Source organism: Musa acuminata, chromosome BXJ1-7 (genome assembly GCF_036884655.1).
Source record: "Musa acuminata AAA Group cultivar baxijiao chromosome BXJ1-7, Cavendish_Baxijiao_AAA, whole genome shotgun sequence".
NCBI classification, from domain to species: Eukaryota; Viridiplantae; Streptophyta; class Magnoliopsida; order Zingiberales; family Musaceae; genus Musa; species Musa acuminata.
Genome location: NC_088333.1, coordinates 30,851,702 through 30,877,127, shown reverse-complemented (window position 1 = coordinate 30,877,127; position 25,426 = coordinate 30,851,702). Strand labels below are relative to the sequence as shown.

The window sequence follows — 25,426 nt, the reverse complement described above, 5'->3', positions numbered from 1 at the left end:
AAAAGAGAATGTTGTTGGTAGCCATTTTTTTTATTTCCATCATTATGTTAAATCATGTCATTGTTATCAACCGCTCTTTCGGTCTATCACATTTTGAAAAGAAAAAAAGAAGATATTTTTAACAATAATTTACATATTTGAAAGGAAAAAAAAAAGTATTTCTAAAAGTATTATAAATATCAGTTGATTTCAAGTTGGGATCTTCATATCTTCAACCTATGAGGATGAATCAAATCCACATTATTCGACTTAACTGATTTATGTAAATGCTTGAGGTAATATTCTCCTTTCCACGAATCTAAACACTCACCAACTTGCCATATTCTCTCTCCAATGGGATGAATGAGTTCTGCATTTTGTAATGGTGAATTAGTGTAGAATTTTCCTTCTCGAACAACATCATCTACGTCTTGTTTCTCTCCATGCTCAGAACTCATACCATACATCATGCAGTCACAGGAATTTGTCCTCTCTCTCTCTCTCTCTCTCTCTCTCTCTCTCCATTTCTGAGCATGAAAGCCAACAAGAACCACAAATGCTTCAGGTTGCTCCTTCACACTCTTTGTACTTGCACCTGGTTCTCTCCATTCCCTTCTGCAGGCTTCTCTGCTTGGCCATGGGATTCGTTGTTCTTGCCCCACAGGAGCGAGTAGAGGCCAGCAACCACCAGCACTGACCCCAAAACACTGCCCACGTCGAAGGAAGCATAAACACCTGCGATGGCAAAAGGAAGACGAAGACAAGCGCGTGGGCTGCAGACTGTACTGCAGAGATTACCTTCCCAGGTAGATCGGTTCGTGGAGGACGGAGAAGTCGATGCCGGCCACAATGACCTGCACCAGCGGCGTGAATGCTGCGGTGAACACCGGTCCTCTTTGCGCCACACACCATGACATGGCCAAGAAGCCCAACCCCGATCCCACACCACCCTAAAGCGGCACGCAACACCGGTGAGAGAGAGGCTACAGACACACTGAAACCGAGCGTCGGTGTCGTTTGCTTACGGAGAAGAGCACGGTGGCGATCTCCAGCTTCTTACGCAGGAGCCACATGGAGAGGCCCCTCTGCGTGGCCAAGCTCAGGGCCGCCGCCTGGAGGAAAGCGAGGAAGAAGATGAGAGCGGTGCAGGAGTACAGGGCGGGGTACTTCTTGCTCACTCTGGATTGGAGGGGGAACCACGCCGACCAGCAACAACAGCCGGCGAGCAGCGCCACCGACCCCATCACCCGCTTCCTCGAGGTGTAGCTCATGCCATCAGCCGGCGATCGATGCGATACGTGGTCGTTGAAGCCGACGCCCCTGTAAAAGGTGAGCACAACCACGCCAACGACGCACAGCGACGTCCCCATCGCCTTTGCGATCCCCGCCTTCGTCTTCAGGTTCAGAGACTCGATCCTGCACCAGCCATAGATCAAGATGACAGCCCGAGCTCGAGAGACCACAGTTGGGGAGATGTACCTCATGGCTAAGGATATGAGGAAGGTGAATACGGGCGCTATGTTGAGGAAAGCGCAAGCAAACGTCGCTGAGGTGTACTGCATTCCAAGGTAGAAGAGGTACTGCGTCAGAGCCGCCCTGCACACACAACTCCGAGTCATATCTACTACGCCGTGATGGAAGCTTCACCGGTTTGGATTACCCGAGCATGGCGCTGAAGAAGAGATACACGCAGATCTCCGTCGTCAGCTTCGGCCTCGTCGTCCTGTGATCAGCAGCAACCGATTCCATGTGTCAAGCAGAAACGTCCGACTCAGTGACAGTGTGTGTTCTCTGTACCTCTCGTGGAAGTAGGCGACGGGAGCCATGAACAGAGTCGCGACCAGCTGCCGGAGGGTGATGAACACCAGCCTGTTCAACCCCTCGTCGATCGCCTTCTTGATCATGGTGTTCGTCACCGCGAACACGACGTCCACGGCCAGCATCGTCGCCACCGGCCTCCACTCCTTGCAAGCCCCCATTGCTGTGAGGATCTCGCCATCACAACGATGGCTATTTATGCCGCATGAAACAGCACCCCAGATATTTTGGGCACGTTTGATGTATGCTTGTTTCTTGTTCTCGATCGACAAGAAGCAAGCAAGGAGTAGATGGGGTACGTAGAAATCGAAAGATGCTGTTGCCACGGAGAGGAGGATGACGAGTCTACGGCTACGGCTCGGCATCCCTGGAGGGCGGTCTCTTCGAGCATCGATACTCCGCCCATGATGGGGAAGTGCTGCTGTGCTCAATTAGCCCACAGAGTGGAATTGTATCGAACAAAAGCTGTGCCTCTTCTTCCTTGGGCTCGTATCTCACATTTTGTTGGGATGGGGACTTGCATGAAGATGATGACACTGATAGGATCAGGTTTTCAGCATATGTTGTCGGCCAGAATTAGACACCATGCATTAATGCCTTTCACCACAAAACAACAGTGACAGATTTTTTATTAGTATATAAAAGCAATGGTTTGCTAATCCAAAGATTTTTTTTTTTTTATAAGCTTCTTTCCTTTAATCATTGTTTTATAGCATGGTGTGGAAAAGTTCCAAATGATCATGCTAATCACATGATTTACTGGAATGGTGACATCTCAGTCGAGAGGATATCATGATCGTAAATATGTGCAACATCGAAATTTAAATGTAATAATAATAATAATAATAATAATAATAATAATAATAATAAACCAAACAAGTTCTTTTTTATATCGTTTGATATTCAACATGGACAATCATAGTCAATAGATATTATTATTATTATTATTGTTGTGGGAAACAATTTTTTAAGCCGTGGTCTCGGGGCCGACGCGGCTCGGTTCGGGGTTCCGGATGTCGGGGATCTCGGGCGGCGTCCCTCGGGGTCTCCTGGCGGCCGAGCGCGGTGGTTCGGGTCGGGAGGTCGAGTCGGGAGGTCGGGTCGGTAGGTCGGGTCGGGAGGAAGCTCCGCCGCAGCGCTGGGAAGCGGCGACACCGTCTCGCACCTGCACACAGGTCAAGCTGGGAGCTCGGCCCGACCCCTCTAACGATCAAGTTAGAGATGTGGAGAGGGTTTTGGAGGAAGAGATGCCTCCATACAAGTGTTATGTGTGAGTTCGTCCTTCTCCCAGTTCGTTTAGAACTCTGGGGTATTTATAGATGAGTTTGATGTTACCTGATGTGGCTACCTACAGGAGGCAGGCTGATAGCGTCTGACATGGGGTTGGCGTGGCGTGAAAAACCAAGCCTAAGTTAGGTGTTAATGCGCCTCGACTAGTGTTCCGGCTCGGTTAACCGAGTGCAGTTGCGCCGATCGAGGCATGAGGTGTCGGCTAACGCAATGGTGTGTCACATTGCCATTTTTACCCTTGCATGGCTTCTGTCTTTAGGTGGGCGGGCCGCGCAGACGCGGTCGCGGGGAACATAGAGCTGAGGAGCTGAGGAGCCGAGGAGCACGACGCAGGCGGGCTGGCCGCGCAGGTGTGTCTCGGGAGAGCACAGAGCCGAAGGACCGAGGAGCATGACGCAGGCGGGCTAGCCGCGCAGGTGTGTCTCGGGAGGCATGGACCGAGGAGCATGACGCAGGCGGGCAGGCCACGCAGGTGTGTCCCGGGAACATGGAGCCGAGGAGCACGACGCAGGCGGGCTGGCCGCACAGGTGTGTCTCGGGAGGCATGGACCAAGGAGCACGATGTAGGCGGGCAGGCCGCGCAGGTGTGTCCCGGGAACATGGAGCCGAGGAGCATGACGTAGGCGGGCTGGCCGCGCAGGCGTGTTTCGGAAGGTATGGAGCCGAGGAGCACGACGCAGGCGGGCAGGCCGCGCAGGTGTGTCTCGGAAGGTATGGAGCCGAGGAGCATGACGCAGGCGGGCAGGCCGCGCAGGTGTGTCTTGGTAGGTATGGAGCCGAGGAGCACGACGCAGGTGGGCAGGCCGTGCAGGTGTGTCTCGGAAGGCATGGACCGAGGAGCACGACGCAGGCGGGCAGGCCGCACAGGTGTGTCCCGGGAACATGGAGCTGAGGAGCACGACGCAAGCGGGCAGGCCGCGCAGTGGAGCACGACGCAAGCGGGTAGGCTGCGCAGGTGTGTCCCGGGAACATGGTGCCGATGAGCACGACCCAGGCGGGCTGGTCGCGTAGAGGTGGGCTCTGCCGTCTATGGCCGAGGGATATGGCAAAAAGCCGGGGGACTCGATTCAGGTGGGCAGACCGCGTTGAGGTGCATCTCGACGGTGTGGCCAAGGGACACCGCTCAGGTGGGCAGACCGCGCTGAGGTGAACTCGGCATTGTATGGCCGAGGAGCTCGGCGTAGGCAGGCTGCGGTCGAGGGACGTGACCCAGGTGGGCAAGCCGCCTTGAGATGGACTCGATAGTGAATATGGCCGAGGAGCTCGGCGCAGGCAGGCTGGCCGCGTAGGCGTGTCTCGGGGAGTATGGAGCCGAGGGGCACGACGCAGGCGGGCTGGCGGCACTGGTGTGTCTCGGGAACATGGAGCCAAGGAGCACGACGCAGGCGGGCTGGCCGCGTAGGTGTATCTCGGGAATGATGGGGGCGAGGAGCACGACGCAGACGGGCAGGCCACGTAGGTGTGGTCTCGGGCATCATGCTGCCGAGGAGAACGACGCAGGCGAGCAGACCGCGCAGGCGTGGTCGCGAGGGCCATGCAGCCGAGTAGCACGACGCAGGCGGGCAGGACGAACGGATGTGGTCTCGGGCACCATGCGGTCGAGTAGCATGACACAGGCGGACAGGCCGCGCCGAGGTGGATCTCGGCAATGTGTGGCCAAGGTGCTCGGCGTAGGCAGGCTGCGACCGAGGGGCACCGCTCAGGCGCGCAGGTCGCGCTGAGGTGGACTCGGGTCGTCTACGACCAAGCCGTGCGAATGCAAAAAAGAGGGGGTTAGGCCGAAGCTAACCATGAGCCAAGAGGCGGTCAGGTAAACATGGAGCCTTCGCTTGGAAGAGACTGAGGCAGGGGCTAGATTCCTTGCACGAGGATTACACCGGATAGCAACCGCGAATGCTTGATCGCTGCTACGGGGCCCGTCGCCCAGAGTCACTCCTCTTCCTTGCGGTCACCCAAGCTTCCGCCGCGATGTACCGGTTAGCTCGCTGGAGCATATCTGGTACTGTGGTGGGGGGTCGCTCTATGAGGGACCAGCAGAATCTGGAAAGTCGCAAGCCTACCATGAATGCCTGCACTAACAGAGAGGGGTGAGTGTCCAGTAAGCTCTGGATTTGCGTGGCAAAGCGGTCCACGAAATGTGAGAGGGGCTCGTCCTCTCTTTGTTTGAGTATAAGGAGCAGTGCCGCGGAGGGCTTTGGCCGGGCATGGGCTACGAAGTGGAGCTCGAAGTCCTTGCCGAGTTGGCCGAAGGAAGTGATCATTCCGGTCTTCAGGCCGCTGTACCATGTGCGGGTCGGATCCCTCAGGGTCGTGGGAAACGCCCTGCACATTAAAGCGTCAGACGTTCCGTACAGTGCCAATTGGGCACGGAAAGCGGCAACATGGTCCGTTGGGTCAGTGGAGCCGTCGTATGCGTCTGAAGAAGGGAGTTGGAAGTTCGGGGGAACCGCGTGATCTCGTATCTTTGGTGCGAACGGAGATCCTCGGTATGCGTCTATCCCGAGCTCTCCCTCTGAGTTGCGAAACTCCTTCTCTAGTTCGTCGAGCCGCTGACTAAGAAAGCGTAGCTGGGCTCGCAGGGAGTCCATTGACTCCGGAGATAATACTTCGGGCTCCGGGGGGCCGCTCAGGTCTGCCATCACTGGATCCCCGAGTGGGGTCGGTCGGACCTGAGGCGAAGCGGGAGGCTCCGGAGGCGTCACATGGGCCCGGGCGGCCGGCTCTCGTTGTCGTAGCAGTTGAGTCATAAGTGGGGGTGTTGGTTGGGAGACGAGCGGGATGATGGTTTGCACCATATCCATCAGAGCTCGGACTTGACGAGCGAGGTCGTGAAAGGCCTCGGATGACACTGGTGACGAGCCGACGGTTGCGACGTCGGGGAGGTGATAAGCTCGGGTCATTGAACAACCGCCAGTAACGTTCTGACGTTGCAGCGGGGTGTTCGTCTCGGGATTCATCATGCAGGGGATGTTCCCCCGGGGTGGTGATCGTGGGCGGCCTGACAGCCGCGGGTTCACCAGAGTGGATTCGCTGATTCATTCGACATTCGGATGGCCCTCCTTCTAGCGCCAATCTGTTGTGGGAAACAACTTTTTAAGCCGTGGCCTCGGGGCCGACGCGGCTCGGTTCGGGGGTCCGGATGTCGGGGATCTCGTGCGGCGTTCCTCATGGTCTCCCGACGGCCGAGCGCGGTGGTTCGGGTCGGGAGGTCGGGTTGGTAGGTCGGGTCGGGAGGAAGCTCCGCCGCAGCGTTGGGAAGAGGCGACACCGTCTCGCACCTGCACACAGGTCGGGCCGGGAGCTCGGCCCGACCCCTCCGACGATCAAGTTAGAGATGTGGAGAGGGTTTTGGAGGAAGAGATGCCTCAATACAAGTGTTATGTGTGAGTTCGTCCTTCTCCCAGTTCGTTTAGAACTCTGGGGTATTTATAGATGAGTTTGATGTTACCTGATGTGGCTGCCTACGGGAGGCAGGCTGATAACATCTAACATGGGGTTGGCGTGGCATGAAGAACCAAGCCTGAGTTATGTGTTAATGCGCCTTGACCAGTGTTCCGGCTCGGTTAACCGAGTGCAGTTGCGCCGATCGAGGCATGAGACATCGGCTGACGTCATGGTGTGTCACATCGCTATTTTTACCCTTATCTATTATTATTATTATTATTATTATTATTATTATTATTATTATTATTATTATTATTATTATTATTATTATTATTATTATTATTATTATTATTATTATTATTATTATTATTATTATTATTATTATTATTATTATTATTATTATTATTATTATTATTATTATTATTATTATTATTATTATTATTATTATTATTATTATTATTATTATTATTATTATTATTATTATTATTATTATTATTATTATTATTATTATTATTATTATTATTATTATTATTATTATTATTATTATTATTATTATTATTATTATTATTATTATTATTATTATTATTATTATTATTATTATTATTATTATTATTATTATTATTATTATTATTATTATTATTATTATTATTATTATTATTATTATTATTATTATTATTATTATTATTATTATTATTATTATTATTATTATTATTATTATTATTATTATTATTATTATTATTATTATTATTATTATTATTATTATTATTATTATTATTATTATTATTATTATTATTATTATTATTATTATTATTATTATTATTATTATTATTATTATTATTATTATTATTATTATTATTATTATTATTATTATTATTATTATTATTATTATTATTATTATTATTATTATTATTATTATTATTATTATTATGGGAGTGATAAAATCCAAGTATTACATGGATGAACGATAAAAATGTTGGTTGATGTTTCGGAGGAATCAAAACAACACGACAACTTGCTCCTGACAAAAGAAATAAGCATTATATCCTAATGACGAGCATCACAAAAGCTTGGGGGGTGTTAGAATGCTGGTCAAGAAATAGCAAGGAGTTGTACCATTCCTCTGCATTGGGAATTGGCATCGCTCGGAGGATTGGATGCTCGAGTGTTTCGTGAGGGTATTCCATCAAATACTAAAATGATAGCCCAACAGAGTAGTGTGAGGAAAGCTGGAGAGAATATCTCAGGCACAGATTACAATATATATATATATAAATATATATACTATATTCTGTGAAGCTAAAGCATGATGGAAACTCGATCAATGAAGAATTTCGTAGATTTGGATTAAAGAAAGATAAATGCTTCTTGTCCGCATTTTACAGCTCAAAGCTAAAGAGAGAATTCTGCCAACTTGACCTAAATGCTGTCAAGAGTAATTAGAGCATCATCTTCTTGTACTACCCTACGATCCTTATGGCCTCAGGTTTAGGATATTTCTCAGAATTTTAGCAAACTGCAATTTGGACTATTCGTCAGAATATATGGTGGGACTGAATCTGTACCAAAAGAGGGTCGTAATTTGTGAAGGATCAGAATGAATTCGGCCTTGTTGCACAGCCCACCCATTCAGCTAGTATGTTGACGTGCAATGCAAGGGACTAAAGCGTGTGGGCTACTACATGGGAGCTTCAGCTACCATATGAGAAACCAGTGTATGAGTGTAGGCTTATCAACATAGTCTAGAGAACATCTCTAATAAGGATGTTCTGAGAATGCCTATAAGGATTTTGCTTTTACTGATTTCAAAATCTTGAGATGTAGTTCAAACTTCAAACTGGTTTTCTACATTGTGAAAACAATATTCAAGGCAGCACTTGTGTCTTGTCAGTAGTACACGCTGATTTAGTACTCCTACCACAGTAATCATGATTGTGAAATAATTTGAGAGGAGGAATAAAACAGGGAAAATGATGCAGGAAAAGTAGACACAAACAAAGATTTAAAAAAAAAAAAAACATACCAGGGCAGAAAAGAAATTCCAGAATATAGTGGTAGGCAAAGGAGTGCATCATCACCTTCCACTATGATCAGTCTGCTTGGCTTTCTCTTTGTTCACTTGCAAAACACAAATATAACATCGTTCGACTTGGCAATTCACTTTTGCAAGTTTGAAAACTGAAGCACTAGCAGTAGAACCAATTCATGTTAAGAAGAGAAAGCTAAAGATGGAAGAAGAGAAACTTGGGAAGTAGTCATCTTGATTTCCATTTGCTACAACCACACACCAATGGTTGAGATGAATCATCAGTTAAGTTGCTACAACCACAACCAATTATGTTCTGAAAAGCTTATTGACCATAATCCTTATCAACCCAGCTCTCTAAATGAGCAGAGCTGAGCTGATGATTTGTATAACTTTCTTACAGATATTGTCTTATGTAAACTGAAAAGCAGTTGAGATGAATCCCAAACTCGAGAGCAAATGCCACATCACCAACAACATCGTGAACCATGATTTAGTAATCATGGATGATTCATTAAACATGAAAAAAAAAAAAAACTTCAAATTCTATCACATCATAGTTTTGAATATCATAGTGAAACCGTCGGTGAGTGGTTTCGAGATAGGAATATGGAATAAATGGGCTGAAAGAGCACAGTGAAGATGGTACACAAAGAATCATTGATGAGAACTAATACAAGCAAAATCTTCATGGTAAACTTCGTCGTAGATCTCCATATAGAACAAGGGAAAAAAATAAAGAGAAGATTCCTATCGAAATCATAAATTCCCAAACCCAGCAGCTTTGGCTAAATCATAATTTGGACCTTGTCTGCCAAAGAGCTATCATTGTCCAACATACCGCTCGTAAGTTGAAGAAACAAATGCAGATCTCGTCCAGATCCTCCAGTTGTGCAACCAACGCACAAGAACATGCTTGCCACTGTAGATAAAATAAATAAATAAATAATGTTTATACCTGAGGGGTAAACAAAGGTGCCAGAGAAGTCAAAACACTCCGAGGTAGAGAAAAGAGTACCAATAATGGCAGCATCAGAGAATTACATCAGACAACCAACATAGTGAGCCCTAGGGAACTTCTTTTGCAACTGGGGCCATTGCACATAGAACTGGTCAGCAAGAAGTAGCTTATAAAGCAACAAGCCACTTAAAGATAGCTTCCTCACTCGTGCGATGCTCTCCACATAAAAGATGTGTGACCAACCTAGGCCTAGTAACTGCAGCAGATCATATTAAGTTTCATCCAGTGATAAATTAAAGATTTGCATTTGAGATAAGCTTATAGTTTCCATGAGCTCTGACCTAAAGAAAAGAAAGATCTCATCCAAAGAATAATTTAAAAATAAGGATCAACATGAGATAAATGCAACACAAACCAAAATGGCCTTACGACACAAAGCTTTTAAGACACAGATTGTCAAAAAATTATATTCCAGAGGAAAAATAGTCAGCACACAATTGTTAAAAGGTGGCTTGCGTAATACGAACCTTGAAAAGGAATGCAGAAGCACACAGAGGTATGCACGTCCCAGGACCATTACAAATGATCTGGATAACCATGATAAACAACATGAAAATTTTATGCAACTGTAAATACAATCGCAATAGTTTAGAGAACAAGCGAGGGTTAAATAATAACAATACCACTTGGGGCCTGATTTTTAAAGTTAGCCACAGTGCATGAGCCATTGCAATCAAAGTTGTTCCGACAGAGGTTATGTATGACTGTCCCACTTCACGGCTTCGATAAATCTGCACGAACTGAGCAGCTTCTATCATCTTTCTTCCACTGTTCTGCAACACCAATTAACAAGTTCATTCGTTTTTTTGGATTATCATCACCCATGAGAAATCGTATCAGACATCGACAGTAATAATTATGGATATCTTTGCGTAGGAAAACACTACACAGACGGTGACTGTTTTCAAGTCCACGGGTGTAGAAGATGGGATCATTGATTGATTTAAGCCTGAGCCAACATTGACCGAAAGATGGATATTTAGTGATCAATTTTTTAAGTCCTTGTACAGCGCAAATCCTACAAAAGGATAGAACAAATTCCACAGTTGTTGGAATCATAAGACTACAAGCAAACAAGTTTGGAAGATTCTCTATGAAGACTGCTTAAGAGATTTAAGTGGAAAACATGTTCTATCTCCATTGAACTGAAGTCTTTATTGGACTGTTATAAGGATGAATCACCAATCAACTTGCAGGCAATGAACTATAAGGAACTAGTTGCAGCAAATTTAAGCATAATAATCTTTTACAGATAAAAACAGAAGATGGATAAGAAAAACAACATTGTATTAGAAATATCAAAAACCATGAACAGGAATTAAGAAATACTTCAAGCTTCAAGTCATACATAATTGACATAAGCACAAGGTAAATAATAAATTTTAGACCAGAAGGATTCTGTAGTGTAGCAACTGTAGATTAAGCAGCAGTCTTCTCATATGTGTGTCAAAAAACACTTCAAAAATATGTAAGTCATCAAGACAAAGTATAGAAAGCTTCCATTTGGGGCAAAATGTTAATGTACTGTGGCAACTGAAATTCGAAACTTTTCAAGTTAGTAATAGTATGTGATACAGTATGTACCTCCCCCTGCTGCATCAAGGACTCCTCCAAAACCCGAGCTTTTTTAAGGCTCATATTATCAGTTGCAGCTGCAACGTAGAATCTTGGAGTGTATATATCATTCTGGAGCACATTCATGATGCTAAGCATTTCAGCTGTATGGCCCCCTGGATAAAGGAAGTTCCAAATTGACTAATCTCTCAGGCAAACATAGAATGGAAAGAATAATATATGTTCATAAGAAGCACGAGATCTCAGAAGACATTGCAAATTACACCTGAACACCTAATTACAAGATTAACCATATTAATCAATACAAAATGGTGCACCACTAATTTCATGAGCACCAAAGAGTAAAATGCAATGTGGTATTTATTATATATGATTTTTTATATTAAAAAAGACAGCAAATTTAAGCAAGCAAAATGAATTTTTAAACAAATTTCTTAGTCTAAATCCCTGCCTCAGAGTTTTATATTTTCCTATTCAACAACATACCACCACGCTCCACGCAAATGCAAAATAGTAGATATCCATTCTAACTACAAAAATCCATAGGAAAGCCTCTTAAACCATCAAATCATACGATAGACAGACAAACGAGTTTTTGGTATGTTTCGAAACACCTGAGCCGAGAACGATGAGCGTCCTCAGACTATGCGTTTTTGAAGATCCAACTGGCTTTCCGGTCCAGTATAATACGTACAGCACGCGGATCACGAAGATGGCAACCAGAACCGGGAGCACGAAGCACCAAATTCTATCGCTGTCTTTTTCCATCTCTTCCAAATTCGCTCTTTCTCCTTCTATCCTCACTGCACAAAAAGAAGATTTTTAGTCATACAAAGAGATTATTACTGAGAAGAGAAACGGTGATAGCGCCACCTCCTTCAGAGAATTCAAGAGGTAGTCCGGATTCCGCTGCAGGATTCGCAAGGAGAGAGGTACTCCGGAAACCCTAATTTCCCTAATACCCGATTGTTCCCCGAACCACAGAAAACGGGTTTTCGAGTTCCACGATGGCGTACGTTTAAGCAGCAGGCGTACGAGCGCATGTTAGACGTTGTCTGTTACCGTTCAAGTTACGAGTCCACCTCGGTTTGTCACAAATGTGAGAGAGCTCACCGCGTCGTGCGGTTCGTCGTAGATTAAGCGGTAATGTGAAGCAGAGTTTTTCTTTTTATTTTTGATTCGAAAAGCTATGTTTCATTAAAAAAAGAGCGATTTCCTTCCTTCCTTTAAGCACCCTTTTTTTTTTTCTGATAACGCCCTTCTTTTCTCTAATCTCGAAAATAATTTTCTCTTCTCACTGCATAATTATTTTCAACCCGCTGCCCTGGCGACGTCGTCATCCGCCACAGGGGGATATTAGGATAAATAAAACATTAAAATTATTAAGAAAAATTATAATTAAAATATCAAAATTATTTTTAAATTATTTTTTAAAAATATTATGTGAAATTGATGATATTAGAATAAATAAAATTAAATATTTTATAATAAGGATTCAATATAAATATAGATCTATTAAGTAAATTATAATTAATTAAAAATATCTAACTACAAGTGGTTAATTTATAATTAGCCCGGCACCTCCACCCAGTCGACTTCGCCCAATCGGCGCCGCCTGTCCGTCGCGCGTGAGACCTGCCCTTCCCCATCGCGCTCCTCACATCCGCCCGAGCGAGAGGCGACCACTGCCCCTTTTGCTGTGACTGACAGCAAGGCAACCCGCTGCCTACACCTCCGGCGCCCCCTCCCTTGCTGTCAACGAAGGAGGCACGAGGAGCAGCAGGCGGCGGAGGCGTAGGCAATATGCGAAGGCAGTGGAGGAGGCGTACGGATAAAGGGGTGGTGGAGGCGGAGACATAGGCAGCGAAGGAAGGGGGGGACCCACCTGCGGGGCAGCGGCGGATAGGGCGTGGCCTCCAGAGGAGCCACGACCGTCACCGTTCAGTGCACTACCACTGTCGCTCTCCCGTCCCGGAGGAGCCTCACTGTCGTCGTCGATAGCCCCTTCGACGCCCCGGCCAATGGCGGCGTCTTCGACCGGGACTGGTGCTACCCCTCCTGCCTCGGGCCTCCGCCATCTATGCATACGCCTTCACCCGATGCCTCGCCTCCGTCCCTACCTCTGCCTCCGCCGCCGAGGGCAAGGCAGCCTGCTGCCTACGCCTCCGTCCCTACGGGGAAGGGCACACGCGGAGGTGAGGGGCACGACGAGGAAGGGCGGACCTCGCGCGCGATGGGCGGAGGAGCAGGGGCAGAGGCGACGAGCAGGCACGACAGTTGAGCGAAGGCGACGGGCGCCGTCGGCGAGGTGGAGGCGACGACGGGAGGGAAGGGGAGTTTTGGAATTATGAAAAATAGGGGAGCTATTTTGGAAAAAAATGGAAACATGGGCATCATGGGGAAAAAAAAGAAAACGAGAGGTTTTTTAAAATAAAATTACCCTATACAATGGTAAAAAAATACGTTATTATTTTGGATTATATATATATATATATATATAATTTATTTATTTTTATTTATATATATATATTTATATTTATATTTATATTTATATAAAATATAAAAAAAAAATCCAATATATATAAATAAAAAATAAAAAAAATATTTAAGGAAAAAAGATGTATGCAGCCTAGGCGACATCGCCTTCTCCTCTTCTCCTTGTAGAAAGCGACGAAGATGTCGAAGGCCATAGACGTCTCTGGCCTTCAGCGAAGAAATAGGTCGTAGAGTCGCAAATGAGATAATGAAGGAGATTGTCTCTTTTGTTGCTCTAGTCATCACCTCCCCTAATCTCTACGCCTCCATATCCTCTTCTTTATGATTCTCCTCGTTGTTACATCTTGGATTAAGATTGGTGAGAGAGGATGGCGACGGATCAAAATCAAGAAATGGCATGGAAACAAGTTCGCACCAAGGTTCTCCTGATTCTCTTTCTTCTTCAAATGCCTTCTTCTTCTTCTTCCTTCTTTGATATTTCTCTCTTAGCTTCATCGTAGTCAAGTAACGTTGAAAATTTTAACTGTTATCACTCGAAATAATCTTATATCATCTAATAAAGTGGATAGTCCGTTAATAGATGATTCGTGTACCAATTCACGAGTGGATCGATACGGACGGTATAATTCAAAATTATAAACCATATATATATATATATATATATATATATATATATATATATATATATATATATATATATATATATATATATAGTGATTATGTCGAAAAATAAGCATGTGTAATCCCATGCAAGTATAGATATAGACGACGCTTTATGGATATTTTGTGTATAATAATTTTGTACATATTAAGTTATATTGGATGGAACTAGATGAATATTTTAAATTATATTTGGGTTTTAGTTAAATATTTCAAATTATGTATGTGTTAAAAATATTATATATATGAGAAATTTTATCATTTTATTTAGTTAATTAATAAATTTTAAAATTTATGATTATTTATTTTCTGTTGTATCTATTTGGATAACAGTAATCAACGATTGAAAATTGATCTTCTATTTTAATTTTATGTGTCGGGTACTGAGGAAATTAGGAGTTGGCTGTTACTGCGATTGTCGAATCTAGATTTGACGGTGCGTTTTTCTCGCGGCTATCATGAGAGGCCACACAACCCGCGACATTTATCAGGGTTAACTCAGTCGAGCGGGGTGCCAGGTGGAGGGTAGACAGCACATGAAAAAAGGCACGCTAACGATTACGTCACCTCGAACTCAAGCCACGAGCAGCCCCAAAGACCAAATTTAGCGCGATTACACTCCATCGGCGGCGGCAAGTGAGAACGAGAAAGCGAGCGGGGCAAAAGGTCGAACGAGTGCCGGGCGTCGCGGCCACGACACGACAGTCTTTGAAGCCTCCACCGCTCCCAACCTCAGATGCTCGCCTTCCCTTCCGGATCATAATATGCTCCTTCGCCGCCTCCGCCTCCTTCTCCTAAAGCCTTCCTCCTCGTATCCTCTCCGGTCCTCGCTTCGATCCGTTCCTCTTCTCCCCTTCTCCACCGTCTCCGCCTCTTCCACCCAATCCTCTCTCCCCTTTCTGCCCTTGTTCGATCCGGTGAACCCCGGAAGGGCTGATGCGAGCACCAGCTTGTCGGAGATCGCCGCTGCTGTTGGCGAGTGGTTCCGCCTGGGCCCCGACCCGCTCTCACCCTTCGACCAGATCTACACCGCCCTTGCCTCCTCCCCCGACGACGCCTCCCTCGACGCCGCTCTCACCGCGCTTCGCCTCCCCCTCTCCGAGTCCCTTGTCGTCGGCGTCCTGCGCCACCGTCCCCACCCCTCAGCCACCTCCGCCTCTGGTACGTCTCTCCTCCTCCTCCGCCTCCGCTTCTTCGACTGGTGCGGCCGTCAACATTCCTACCGCCATTCCCGAGCCGCCTACCATGCCGTCTTCCGCCACCTCTCGCGTGCCCACCTCGCCTCCGTCGTCATCGACTGGCTCCGCCTCTTCTCCTCCTCCTCGCCTGACATCCATCGTCACCCGTTCCTTCCCGTCGGAGGAGCGACTGCCGGTCCCCACCCACGCTTTCATGAGACCCTCGTCGTTGGGTATGCCGTCGCGGGGAAGCCCGAACTGGCCCTCCAGCTATTCGCACGGATGCGGTTCCAGGGCCTCGACCTTGACTCGTTCTCGTACCACGTCCTCGTCAATTCCCTTGTTGAGGCCTCCAACTTTGACTTTGCTGAAACCGTTTTCTGCCAGATCTCCGACCGGGGCCTTGCTGGCCCCGTCACCGCCTGCATCCGTCTTAAGAGCCTCTGCCGCCAGGGACGGCTTCAGGACGCTGAGGCTTATCTCCGAGAGCTCGCTGCCTCTCCTACAGCTGACTGCCGCACCGTTGCTGGACGCATGGTGGGCACCCTCGCCCATGCCTTTTGCCAGAAAGGACAGTTTGAGGCTGCAAGTCGGATTGTTGATGAGTTTGGCTCCACTGAGGCATATGGCGTTTGGGTAGGCAACCTTGTAGGTGCCGGGAAGCTCGATGCAGCATTGGAGTTCTTGTTGCGCAAGAAGGCATCGGAAGACTACATTCCTGAGAGCTTCCATTACGGAAAGCTCATCTTCCGACTTCTGAAGGAGAATCGTCTTGAGGACGTCTATAATGTGCTTGTAGAAATGATGGAAGAGGGGATCTCTCCTGACCACATAACAATGAACGCAGCTCTCTGTTTCTTCTGCAAGTCTGGAATGGTGGATGTCGCTTTGTTCTTGTATAATTCTAGAAGGGAGCTTGGCATCAACCCAAGTTTGCAGGTCTATGACCAGCTGATTAATGCCCTGTGCCGTGAGGGTAATGTGGATGATGTCTGCTTGATTTTGGAGGAGTCCATGCAACAGGGCTACTTTCCTAGGAAGCAAACATTTAACATTCTTTCTAACTTCCTATGCCGGGAGGGAAGGCTTGATAAGATGCGGAAGCTGCTTGATGGTGCTCTTCAGAGGGAAGAAAAGCCACTACCTGTTGTTTTTGCTAGGTACATCTCAGCACTGTGCAAGGCTGGAGAATTAGAAGAGGCTTGCCTGGTGCCCCATATAGTTAGTGGAGACATTGCCAGTTTGTTGGGACGGTACAAGTCCACATACGTAAACTTAATTTGTGCATTTATATTGTTGCGGCAGGTAGATGTGCTTCCTCGGCTGATTATTGAGATGCAAAAGCTTGGTCACATTCCAAGTCGGAGCCTTTACAGGTCCCTCATTTGCTCTCTGTGTGAGATGGGCAAGTTTGATGAGGTTTTTCACCTACTGAACGAGCAACTGGAGCGTCATGAATTAGACAAAAAGACATGCTACAATTACTTCATGGATGGGGCAGCACATTCCAAAAGGCCTGAAGTGGCAAGGGAAGTGTACAATAGGATGCAGACTGCAGGATTGGAACCCACTGTTGATAATAATATCCTAATTCTTAAGAGCTATCTGAAGAGTAAACAGATAGGTGATGCTCTTAACTTCTTCCGCTATCTGTGTGAGAAGCAGGAGCCCAAAACCAAGCTGTACAATGTATTTATAACTGGTCTTTGTGAAGCTGGGAAACCAGAGCAAGCTGTGGTGTTCTGGAAGGAGGCAAGGGAGAAGGGGTTTATCCCAAGTCTTCAGTGTTACGAGGATCTTGTACTTGAATTATCTTCTAACAAGGATTACGATATTGTGGTTAAGGTTATTGAGGATTTCAAGCAAACTGGCCGTCCAGTTTCTGCATTTTTGTGTAATGTGCTGCTGTTGCACACTTTGAAGAGTCAGGACCTCCTACGCGCCTGGGCTCAAACAAGAGAGAAGTCCAATGCAGTAGCTTTGAGTGGGGAAACTCAAGTATCTGAAGGATCTATGCTAGGCCATCTTATCGCTGGTTTTTCAGGCGGAATAAGAATGAAAGATGGTGTTGATAAGTTGGACGAATTGATTGAGAGATTCTTTCCAGTTGATATTTATACATACAATATGTTGTTGCGAGGCATGAGCATGGCAGGGAGGATGGATTATGCATGTGATTTGTTTCATAGGATACCTAAGAAAGGTTTCAAGCCAAATCGGTGGACTTTCGACATTATAGTCCATGGTTTTTGCAAACAAGGTAAAAGAAAGGAGGCTGAAAGATGGATGGAGGCAATGCATCAGAACGGGTTTCACCCGAATTGGTACACAATGAGGATATATAACAACACCTCCTAGTTAGTGAATATGGCTCAGTGGATGATATGCAAACTTTGTGTTGCTTACAACTCATTGCTGGTCCGTCATCATCCTTGTTACTTAACTGAAGCAGGTAAGTTCAACAAAATATCATACTTTCGTGTTCTTTGGTATTTTGATCTTTTAGTCACCATAACTATATAATTATTGTTTTTTCTAGCATTTGATATTGGTTTAGTTATTTGTTTTTTTTTTTTACTCAATGAGCAGTTCCATATGAAATTTAATTCACAATAACTGAATAAAGGATTAGTACTTGTAGCCAAAGTTGAATCTTGATGATTGAGTTTTTTGCATATCAGATTGGTGTTCTTTACCTCTAAAATCAGCTGTGTTTGACAATTATTTATATACTGAACTAACACGTAATTAAGAGTAAATAAATAGTTCGTTTTACAAGTATAGACATATATATCAAAGTATCTCTGGGGTAGGCATGTGACATCAAGCTACCTTAAATGTGGCTTTAACTATTAATGCAAAAGATATTTCCTCTTGGCTGCCTTTAACCAAGTCCTTTACTTCTTTTGTTGCTATCAGTCAATTATCTTCGTCTTTATTTTAGTTCTTGGTTAAACAATTGAAGAGCTCTTAGTGCCTTTGAAATTTGTATTGTTAGTTTATGACACCGAGAACCATAATATCATTATTTTGGCATAGCCTGTAGCTAATGAGGAAGCTTTTTTTGTAAGGTAATTGAATTCTTAAGCTAATTGCAAAAATAAATAGTTTTTTTAACATCTAATCTAATTAAACTTCTTGGAAAACGGTTCAGACTGTAGTGATTCTTCCTACAAAACTTCTTTCGCCACTGAAAACCGAATGAACCTGGCCGAACTGCGAAATTCCTAGTTAGCAAATGAAGAACGCCAATATGTTATAGGAATCCCCATGGCTGCTAGTGACATCAGAATGGTGTCAACTGGGAAAACAGTTCAAACATTGAATTATGTGGAAATAAGACTTTTAAGTTGTATATCTTTGGGAATATAGGAAAAACAAGTGCTGCACTGACACCCTCTAATTTAAGGGAAATTAAGAGAGAGAGAGGAAGTATATTCTCCATTTCCCTTCAAATTATAATGGGCATATTGAAATGCAGCAAATGGAAGCACATGTCAGAATTTCACCACTGTCAACTCACATTCACTGCAGAGATAGTTGAATTTCCTCAAAGTGGTTCAATTGTGCTTGCATCTTTCTAATAGATAGTAGTTGATACCAAACTACAGCTGCTGTAATAGGCTTTGTTGTTATTGCTGAGGTTTGCAAGTAAGTTCAAAGTGGGACAAGCTTACCTGTGATCCGTCAAAGCTTAACAACTTTGCTATAGCTGTGAGAGTAGATTAAGTGATCTGGATAGTTGGAACTTAGACCTTATTGTTGGTTATGAGATTAATTAGCTTGGTAGCATCTGATATCTATGGACATCTGCATAGATATGGAATATAGCAGAATGAATGTTTCAAAACAGACCTTTAAGTGGGATGCAAATTGTTAGGTTATGTTCAGTTCTAAGGAAAAAATTGAACTTAGAACTTGTTCGATTTGCAGGTTATGCAGCCAAATCATAGTATTCAAAGTTCAACACACAAATGTTTTATTTGGTTAATTTTTAATTCAGTTTCCAAAGCGGACCAACCAATCTGTGATCCGCCCAAAGCTGAAAACTCTGGATAGTTGAACCCCAAACCTAACTATTGGTCATGGGATTAATCAGGTTAGGTGGCATCTGAATGTGCATGGAACACTGCATAAATACGGAATATACCAGAAATAATGATTGAAAACAGACCTTGAAGTGGGGTGCACATGATTAGCTTAGGTTCAGCTCTTAGGAAACTTTTGAACATAGAACTTGTTTGATTTGCAGGTTGTCAAGCTGAACTGAACTATAGCAATGATCAAACATTTGTATGTTCTCTTTAAATATCAAAACACAACCAATTTTGTATACAATATTGATGAGAATGAGATTCATTATGGCTACATATGTTTACATATGGTGTATTGTTTTTATATTACTAGATTTGGTTTAGTTGGGACAGTTCTCTACAGAACAAACTGAATGGAATTGAAACTTTGTTTTGTTTTGTTTTGTTTTTTTTTTTTCCATTTTTCATACCATAATTAACTGCATCAGTTCAATCTGGTACAGACTCTTGGATAGTTCATTTGTACACCCTTACCCTCAAAGATGATTTGCAAACACCACTATGTAGTTTTGGTGGCCTTAAATATTTTATAAAACTACTGTTAGAAGAATGTATCTGTTGAGTTTAAGTTTGAGTACCTCAGTGGTGAGTCTGGGCAGTATGTGTTTGACATTGGGATTATAATAATTAATGAAGCTGTTCTGAAAAGGCCTAAATCCTTTACAAGTCAAAACATAGTGACAGTATCACACACTATCTTATAGAGTTGTTGTTCAGGAGCATAATATCCTTATTTTGTGAGCACAATGTGCTTGTTGCTAGCCTATCTTGCCGACATTACCCTAAGACTTTCCAAATTGACAAAAGCTGTCCTTGTCTTCCTTTTTCCCATCTTTCTCTTTTAATTTTGTTTGTCTGGAAGATGGAGCTTGATATTTGAATCATAGAGGTAGAAGCTTGGTTTTTTATGTCAAGAAAACTTCCAATTACTTACTTATACTGCCAAGGGTGTATGACATTTCCATGATGTTATCCACTGTGTTTGTTTGATTTTTCGGTGGTACATGAAGCAGCAGATCACATTGTTCGATGAAGGAAGCATTTTATGATTACTTGGGTTACACTAAGAATTAACCTCGTCATCATTAATAGTTATTACACTCTGCATTTAGTTTCTTACAGATGGATGAGCTAACACCATTTGTTTTTGGTTCGCTTGGTTGGATGAGTGCAGGTTGCAGAAGCAGATGCCCAACTCAGGGTGGCTGTCGCTCGCTGTAAACCTGAGTGTTGTATCGATTACCATAATAATACACCGATACGTAGCAGAGATGCCTCAAGTTGGGCATGCCGTTCATTTGCCAGATTTTTTGCTACACCAAACTACGCACTTTGAGCATCAGAATTAGCATCCTGATTGTCTATTTGGTTCATTCATCTGTGTACAATAATCTAAACATTCTTGAAATAATTCAGCAACCCCATCAACGCTCTCATCAGCAACGAAGGATTTGGGCAGGTCAAATTGTAACGAGAGCCGAGTACTAATGACGTCACTAATTGCTTAAGAGGGTTACATGGCCAGCATGACTGTTAGTGCACCCCATTCATTCACTGTGAACAGCTTATTCCATTGAATTACTGTAACCCACTGCTCAAGCTCTCAATCAAAGAATAAATTGATCGCCATCATCGAATGATAGGTAATTAGACGTTGCAGTTCTCATCCTCATCCTCGTCGCTGTCTTCTAACTTGGTGTTCCTGTACCATATTGCGCAGGTCACGAACACCGCGAAGTCGGCGGCGGTGAGGCTCGCCAGGAGAAAGTAGAACCTGTCCATATGCCCTCTGTTGAGGTTGGCCGGAATCCACCCGGGTCGGTCGCCCTTCCCCGTGATCTCCATCACTGCCGTCACCAGTAGGCTGCTTACGTAGTTCCCCAGCGAGATGGAAGTCATGCAGAGCGCGCTGCCGAAGCTCTTCAGCCCGTGCGGCGCTTGGCCGTTGAAGAACTCCAACTGACCCACGTACATGAACACCTCCGAGGCTCCTATCAGCGCGTACTGAGGGATCTGCCACAGGATGCTCAGCGAGCTGTCGTCGTCGCAGCCTCTGCAGACGCTCCTCAGTCGCTGCACTTCCACGGTTCCCGCCGACGCCATCGCCATGATCGCCAGGATGAGCCCCGCCCCCATCCTCTGCAGCTCGGTCAGCCCCCTCGCGTCCTTTCTCAGCCGGGAGACCAGGGGGTTGAGGAACCTGCGGTAGAACAAGATGAAGGCCGCCACGCTGACGATGTCGAAGGCCGACATGCTCGCGGGGGGAATACGGAAGCCGGCTACCGTGCCGTCCATGGCTGCGCCCTGCTCCACGAATAGGGAGGCCATCTGCGTGAAGACGACGGAGTAGAGGATGGTCGTCAGCCATATGGGGATTAGCCGGAGCACGCATTTCAGCTCCTCCACTTGTGTGATGGGGCAGAGGCGCCATGGGTCGCGGGAGCAGCCGGACGTGCCTTGTTGGATCGTGAAGTCATTCTCCGGATCGATGACCGCAGCTCGATCCAAGAACCTACGGCAGCAGATCACCTCAAGCTGGGCCGAATGCATGCAAGCCGAGAACGTGAAGGATTCGGTTTCCGGAACCTACCTGAAACCTTCAGTGTGAAGTATCCTTCTGCTCCCATGAGCGGCTGAGACCTGCATCTCCTCCGCCTCGTACAAGTAATCGCCACCATTTGTTGGCATCTTCATCCTCCACTTCCTCGATGCGGCGACGACGACCTGACACACCCTGGAGAGGGGGTTGCCGATGGGCTTGAAGTGCCTGTACCTGGAAGTCCCGCAGAGGAAGAGGAGCAGGGCGACCATGGCAGAGCCAGCCGAGACCCAGAACCCCAGTGCCCACATGCCCTTGTCCTCGAAGTAGTTCAAGAAGGTGTTGGAGAAGAGGGACCCCAGGTTGAGGGCCAGGTAGAAGTAGCTGAAGAAGGAGACTTTGGAGTGGGACTCATCAGGGTCCTTCGCATCGAACTGGTCTGCCCCAAAGGTGGCTATGTTCGGCTGGTACCCTCCATTTCCCAGGGCAATGAGGTAGATCGAGAGGTAGAACACCCCAGTGTCCATGCTCGAGTGAGGGCCACAGAGGAAGTGCTCCTCGCCACATCCCGAGGGCTTCAGCAGAAACAGGTAGGTGGATAGAGAGAGCAGCACCAAGCCCTGTTGACCCAGAGAAACAAAACCGTTAGCAATGGTGGTAGCTCGTCTTCACAAGCTTTCAGATGGATCTTACGAATACAAAGATGACTTGGAAGATGGCGCATGTCTTGTATCTTCCCCAGTAGGAGTCACTGAGGAAGGCGCCAAGGAGGGAGAAGATGTACACAGTGCCTGTCCACTTGCTGACATTGTTTGCTGCATCAGCGTTGTTCTGCTGCAGGACTCTCGTCAGGAACAAGACCAAGTTCACGCCAACCCCGAAGAATGCCAACGTCGCTAATCCTTGGTTCACTGCATCGAGGTTACAGAGGTATGTATCAGCTCACATGTCAAATGGCAGACAAGACCGTACAACACAGCTTTACTGAACTGATGCTGCTATGTTATCTTGATCGACATGCTTAGCTTACTGATGAATCACACATGTGCACACCATCCAAGCATGAGTTTAGGCATGCATGCTCTGACTACCTTTTTCTTTTCTGAAAATAAAAAAGTGATGAAGTTGCCACCGTGATCTATTTGCATCAGCTGAACAAAAAGTTTAGGACAAGATGTCTTTTCCGGGTCAGAATTCACACACCCACATGTGGTGCTGTTCAGATTCCAGAGGCAAATTCCAAAATCCTTGTGGGGGGTTGATGCAAGATGCAGTTGCAGATTGTGACAATGGCAGTGACCCCCCACTCTGATGTGATGTTGATCCTTCCAGTTTGCCAAGTCGACAAGTAAAGCTCAAGCTCAGGATCCTAGAGAAAGAATCTACCACACGCAAGCCTACAAGAGAGGTCTTCTTACATCTGTCTGCCTGTTTGGTGAAAGAAGCCGGTAAAATAGACAGCTACAAACACCTGATAAGCAGCAGTGCCTGGCAGGAGTGTGCATCTACATCTAAAGAGACCCACTCAACGATCAGGTGATCTTTACTGGATATTTCTTGTGCTTATAACATCAAAATAGCCAACATCTGCTTTTGATTTTGATCTTGAGATCACCAACAAAGCATCATTAGTGGCAGCATAAATATCTTTGCGCGCATACTTGGAATTCTCTCCTCTTTTTTTTTTTTTTTTTTCTTTTCTGTGATCTATTAGAACAAGTCTTGATACAATGAGAAGGTTGTTTCTTGGTGACATGAATGGTCAGAATTCGAAAAGGGAACCAAAATAAAAACCAAAGTGTCAATTAAATGAAGATTTGCTCTCGTTCTGTTTTCTACTTGCCAGTTACTGTTTTCTTGTTCTGTTTGACTTATAATTAGTAACTGACTGTTGATGTTCAGCTTCAGCGAGATCCAAAAACAAGAAGAAGAAAAGAAAAAAAAAAAAACTTGTGTCAAGAAACTCTTAGAAAGCATGAGGTAATCAATCGTTAACTTTGATCAAAGACTATTGCACCTGATTGTCATAACTTCAATCAAATTATGTGTCTGGTAATGGTTTCTAAAGAATCAGAGGCACAACATAGGCTGCCAAGATTTTGAGACAATGTAAATAAAGTTGGTTCAGAATGGCTTGACTTTTCTTTATGTGTCATTCTTGTGTTACTACCCAATTTATTATGGAAAAATAATAATTCTCACCATGTTTTTTGCTGTTGTATAGAAAATAGGATAATAAAGGGCTTTTTCCACAACCTGGATATGAGAGGGTCCAATTCAAGAAAACTGATGCCTTTGTTTCTTTATTGTGTATATGTGTGGGTGGATCCAAAGGTGGAAAAGCACCAAATCAGCAGAGCTTGCTCTTATCATCTCTTCAATCAAAATGATCAAAAGGATTTGAAGGTTGTCAGCTGATGATTGAAACAAACACTCTGGCCAGTAAAATCTCATTGTGCATAACAAAAAAATATTGAGTACCTAGCACAAGAACTCCACCCACCCACCCTCCAGTCTTGCCTTTGGCTGCTGGCCTACCTCTGATGTCCACTGATCCATCAAGTGTGTACTCATATTGCTCATCTTTCCCTTCATTCATCTCTTTGTTAAACGATGCACTTCTAGTCTTCATGTCACCATTCTCTGCTACTCTCTTCTCTTTTTCCTGCAGCACCAATTTTACTTTGTTAAGTCTGACCATCCTAAGCTTATCCACTGCCTTCTATCACCAGGAACTCAGGAAAGTGGAAAGAGTTAGCAAGGAAGTGGAAGAGATACTGACCACACTGGATTTCTCATAGCTGGCCATTGAATCCCCACAGTGGGAAGATCAGAATGACAAGATGTAAACAAGAGTAGAATGCAAGAGAGAGAGAGAGAGAGAGAGAGAGAGAGAGAGGAGGGGTTTGGATGGAGAAAATGGTGCTTTGTATTTATAGAGGTGAGGAGAATGGATCAATGGTTGAGATTAGAGAGGATAAAGATGATGATGTGATGTTATTTGCCCACATGGCCTTATTCAATGCCAAGAAAATGACAATCCAAATGACTGGAAGGGACAGAGAGGTTATTTAGTTGGATTTGGATACTTGCATTAATGTAGTAGAGATACATTTTCAGGAGCACATTAATAACCTTTTGAGTTTGAAGGATATGCTTTTGAAATTAGTTGAGAGTTACAGGAGTTTTAGCCCCAACAAATACCCAAGAAAAGAAAAAGAAAGTGTTTTATGTTTACTGAACACAATGACTGGTTCTCTTGTGCACACTCCACTAGCTTGTGAAACCAGTACAGTAAACTCCTATGATGCCTTGTCAGCAGTTGCTGCTACACTCAAATTTTAATGGTTCAGAGTACTGTCATTTGAA

The 25,426-nt window shown here is 45.0% G+C and overlaps 4 protein-coding genes across 6 annotated transcripts; 1 reads left to right on the top strand and 3 right to left on the bottom strand.

Moving 5' to 3' along the window:
* Positions 1-11: 11 nt before the first annotated feature.
* Positions 12-2,338, bottom strand: LOC135679976 (WAT1-related protein At3g30340-like). Its single transcript, XM_065193952.1, has 6 exons — positions 1,777-2,338; positions 1,640-1,702; positions 1,459-1,575; positions 1,005-1,395; positions 778-929; positions 12-686 (listed from the first exon to the last, which is right to left on the bottom strand). Exons 1-6 carry the CDS (start codon positions 2,160-2,162, stop codon positions 554-556), a joined length of 1,242 nt encoding a protein of 413 aa, XP_065050024.1. The 5' UTR covers positions 2,163-2,338; the 3' UTR covers positions 12-553.
* A 6,743-nt stretch (positions 2,339-9,081) lies between these two features.
* On the bottom strand, positions 9,082-12,118 carry LOC135679036 (uncharacterized). Of its 2 annotated transcripts, none has more exons than XM_065192402.1 (7): positions 11,964-12,118; positions 11,705-11,893; positions 11,100-11,245; positions 10,139-10,288; positions 9,983-10,042; positions 9,539-9,711; positions 9,082-9,416 (listed from the first exon to the last, which is right to left on the bottom strand). In XM_065192402.1, the coding sequence occupies exons 2-7, from the start codon at positions 11,856-11,858 to the stop codon at positions 9,320-9,322; spliced, it is 780 nt and encodes a 259-aa protein (XP_065048474.1). In that variant the 5' UTR covers positions 11,859-11,893; positions 11,964-12,118; the 3' UTR covers positions 9,082-9,319. The 2 variants fall into 2 exon arrangements, with proteins under 2 accessions (XP_065048474.1, XP_065048475.1); XM_065192403.1 differs by having other exon boundaries at positions 9,513-9,711; positions 11,964-12,117.
* Positions 12,119-14,832: 2,714 nt separating this feature from the next.
* On the top strand, positions 14,833-23,871 carry LOC135679033 (pentatricopeptide repeat-containing protein At1g71210, mitochondrial-like). Its single transcript, XM_065192399.1, has 4 exons — positions 14,833-17,876; positions 20,693-21,161; positions 21,239-22,987; positions 23,209-23,871. Exon 1 carries the CDS (start codon positions 15,011-15,013, stop codon positions 17,780-17,782), a length of 2,772 nt encoding a protein of 923 aa, XP_065048471.1. The 5' UTR covers positions 14,833-15,010; the 3' UTR covers positions 17,783-17,876; positions 20,693-21,161; positions 21,239-22,987; positions 23,209-23,871.
* Positions 21,069-24,957, bottom strand: LOC135679034 (protein NRT1/ PTR FAMILY 7.2-like). Of its 2 annotated transcripts, none has more exons than XM_065192400.1 (5): positions 24,840-24,957; positions 24,539-24,722; positions 22,751-22,968; positions 22,109-22,677; positions 21,069-22,030 (listed from the first exon to the last, which is right to left on the bottom strand). In XM_065192400.1, the coding sequence occupies exons 1-5, from the start codon at positions 24,864-24,866 to the stop codon at positions 21,166-21,168; spliced, it is 1,863 nt and encodes a 620-aa protein (XP_065048472.1). In that variant the 5' UTR covers positions 24,867-24,957; the 3' UTR covers positions 21,069-21,165. The 2 variants fall into 2 exon arrangements, with proteins under 2 accessions (XP_065048472.1, XP_065048473.1); XM_065192401.1 differs by having other exon boundaries at positions 24,596-24,722.
* Between the last annotated feature and the right edge of the window lie 469 nt (positions 24,958-25,426).

What these genes read in the sequence shown, in the direction of transcription:
- LOC135679034 (XM_065192400.1), bottom strand. Translation starts at nt 24,866, where the DNA reads ATGGCCAGCTATGAGAAATCCAGTGTG. An exon ending in GGGTGGAGTTCTTGTGCTAG is followed by an intron (nt 22,969 to 24,538) that starts GTACTCAATATT and finishes ACCTCGATGCAG; the next exon opens with TGAACCAAGGATTAGCGACG. An exon ending in CTTCACACTGAAGGTTTCAG is followed by an intron (nt 22,031 to 22,108) that starts GTAGGTTCCGGA and finishes CTGCTGCCGTAG; the next exon opens with GTTCTTGGATCGAGCTGCGG.
- LOC135679033 (XM_065192399.1), top strand. Translation starts at nt 15,011, where the DNA reads ATGCTCCTTCGCCGCCTCCGCCTCCTTCTCCTAAAGCCTTCCTCCTCG.
- LOC135679036 (XM_065192402.1), bottom strand. Translation starts at nt 11,858, where the DNA reads ATGGAAAAAGACAGCGATAGAATTTGGTGCTTCGTGCTCCCGGTTCTG. An exon ending in GCTCATCGTTCTCGGCTCAG is followed by an intron (nt 11,246 to 11,704) that starts GTGTTTCGAAAC and finishes TCCTTTATCCAG; the next exon opens with GGGGCCATACAGCTGAAATG. An exon ending in CACTATGTTGGTTGTCTGAT is followed by an intron (nt 9,417 to 9,538) that starts GTAATTCTCTGA and finishes TTTTATCTACAG; the next exon opens with TGGCAAGCATGTTCTTGTGC.
- LOC135679976 (XM_065193952.1), bottom strand. Translation starts at nt 2,162, where the DNA reads ATGCCGAGCCGTAGCCGTAGACTCGTCATCCTCCTCTCCGTGGCAACA. An exon ending in TCGCCACCGTGCTCTTCTCC is followed by an intron (nt 930 to 1,004) that starts GTAAGCAAACGA and finishes GTGCCGCTTTAG; the next exon opens with GGTGGTGTGGGATCGGGGTT. An exon ending in GAACCGATCTACCTGGGAAG is followed by an intron (nt 687 to 777) that starts GTAATCTCTGCA and finishes CGACGTGGGCAG; the next exon opens with TGTTTTGGGGTCAGTGCTGG.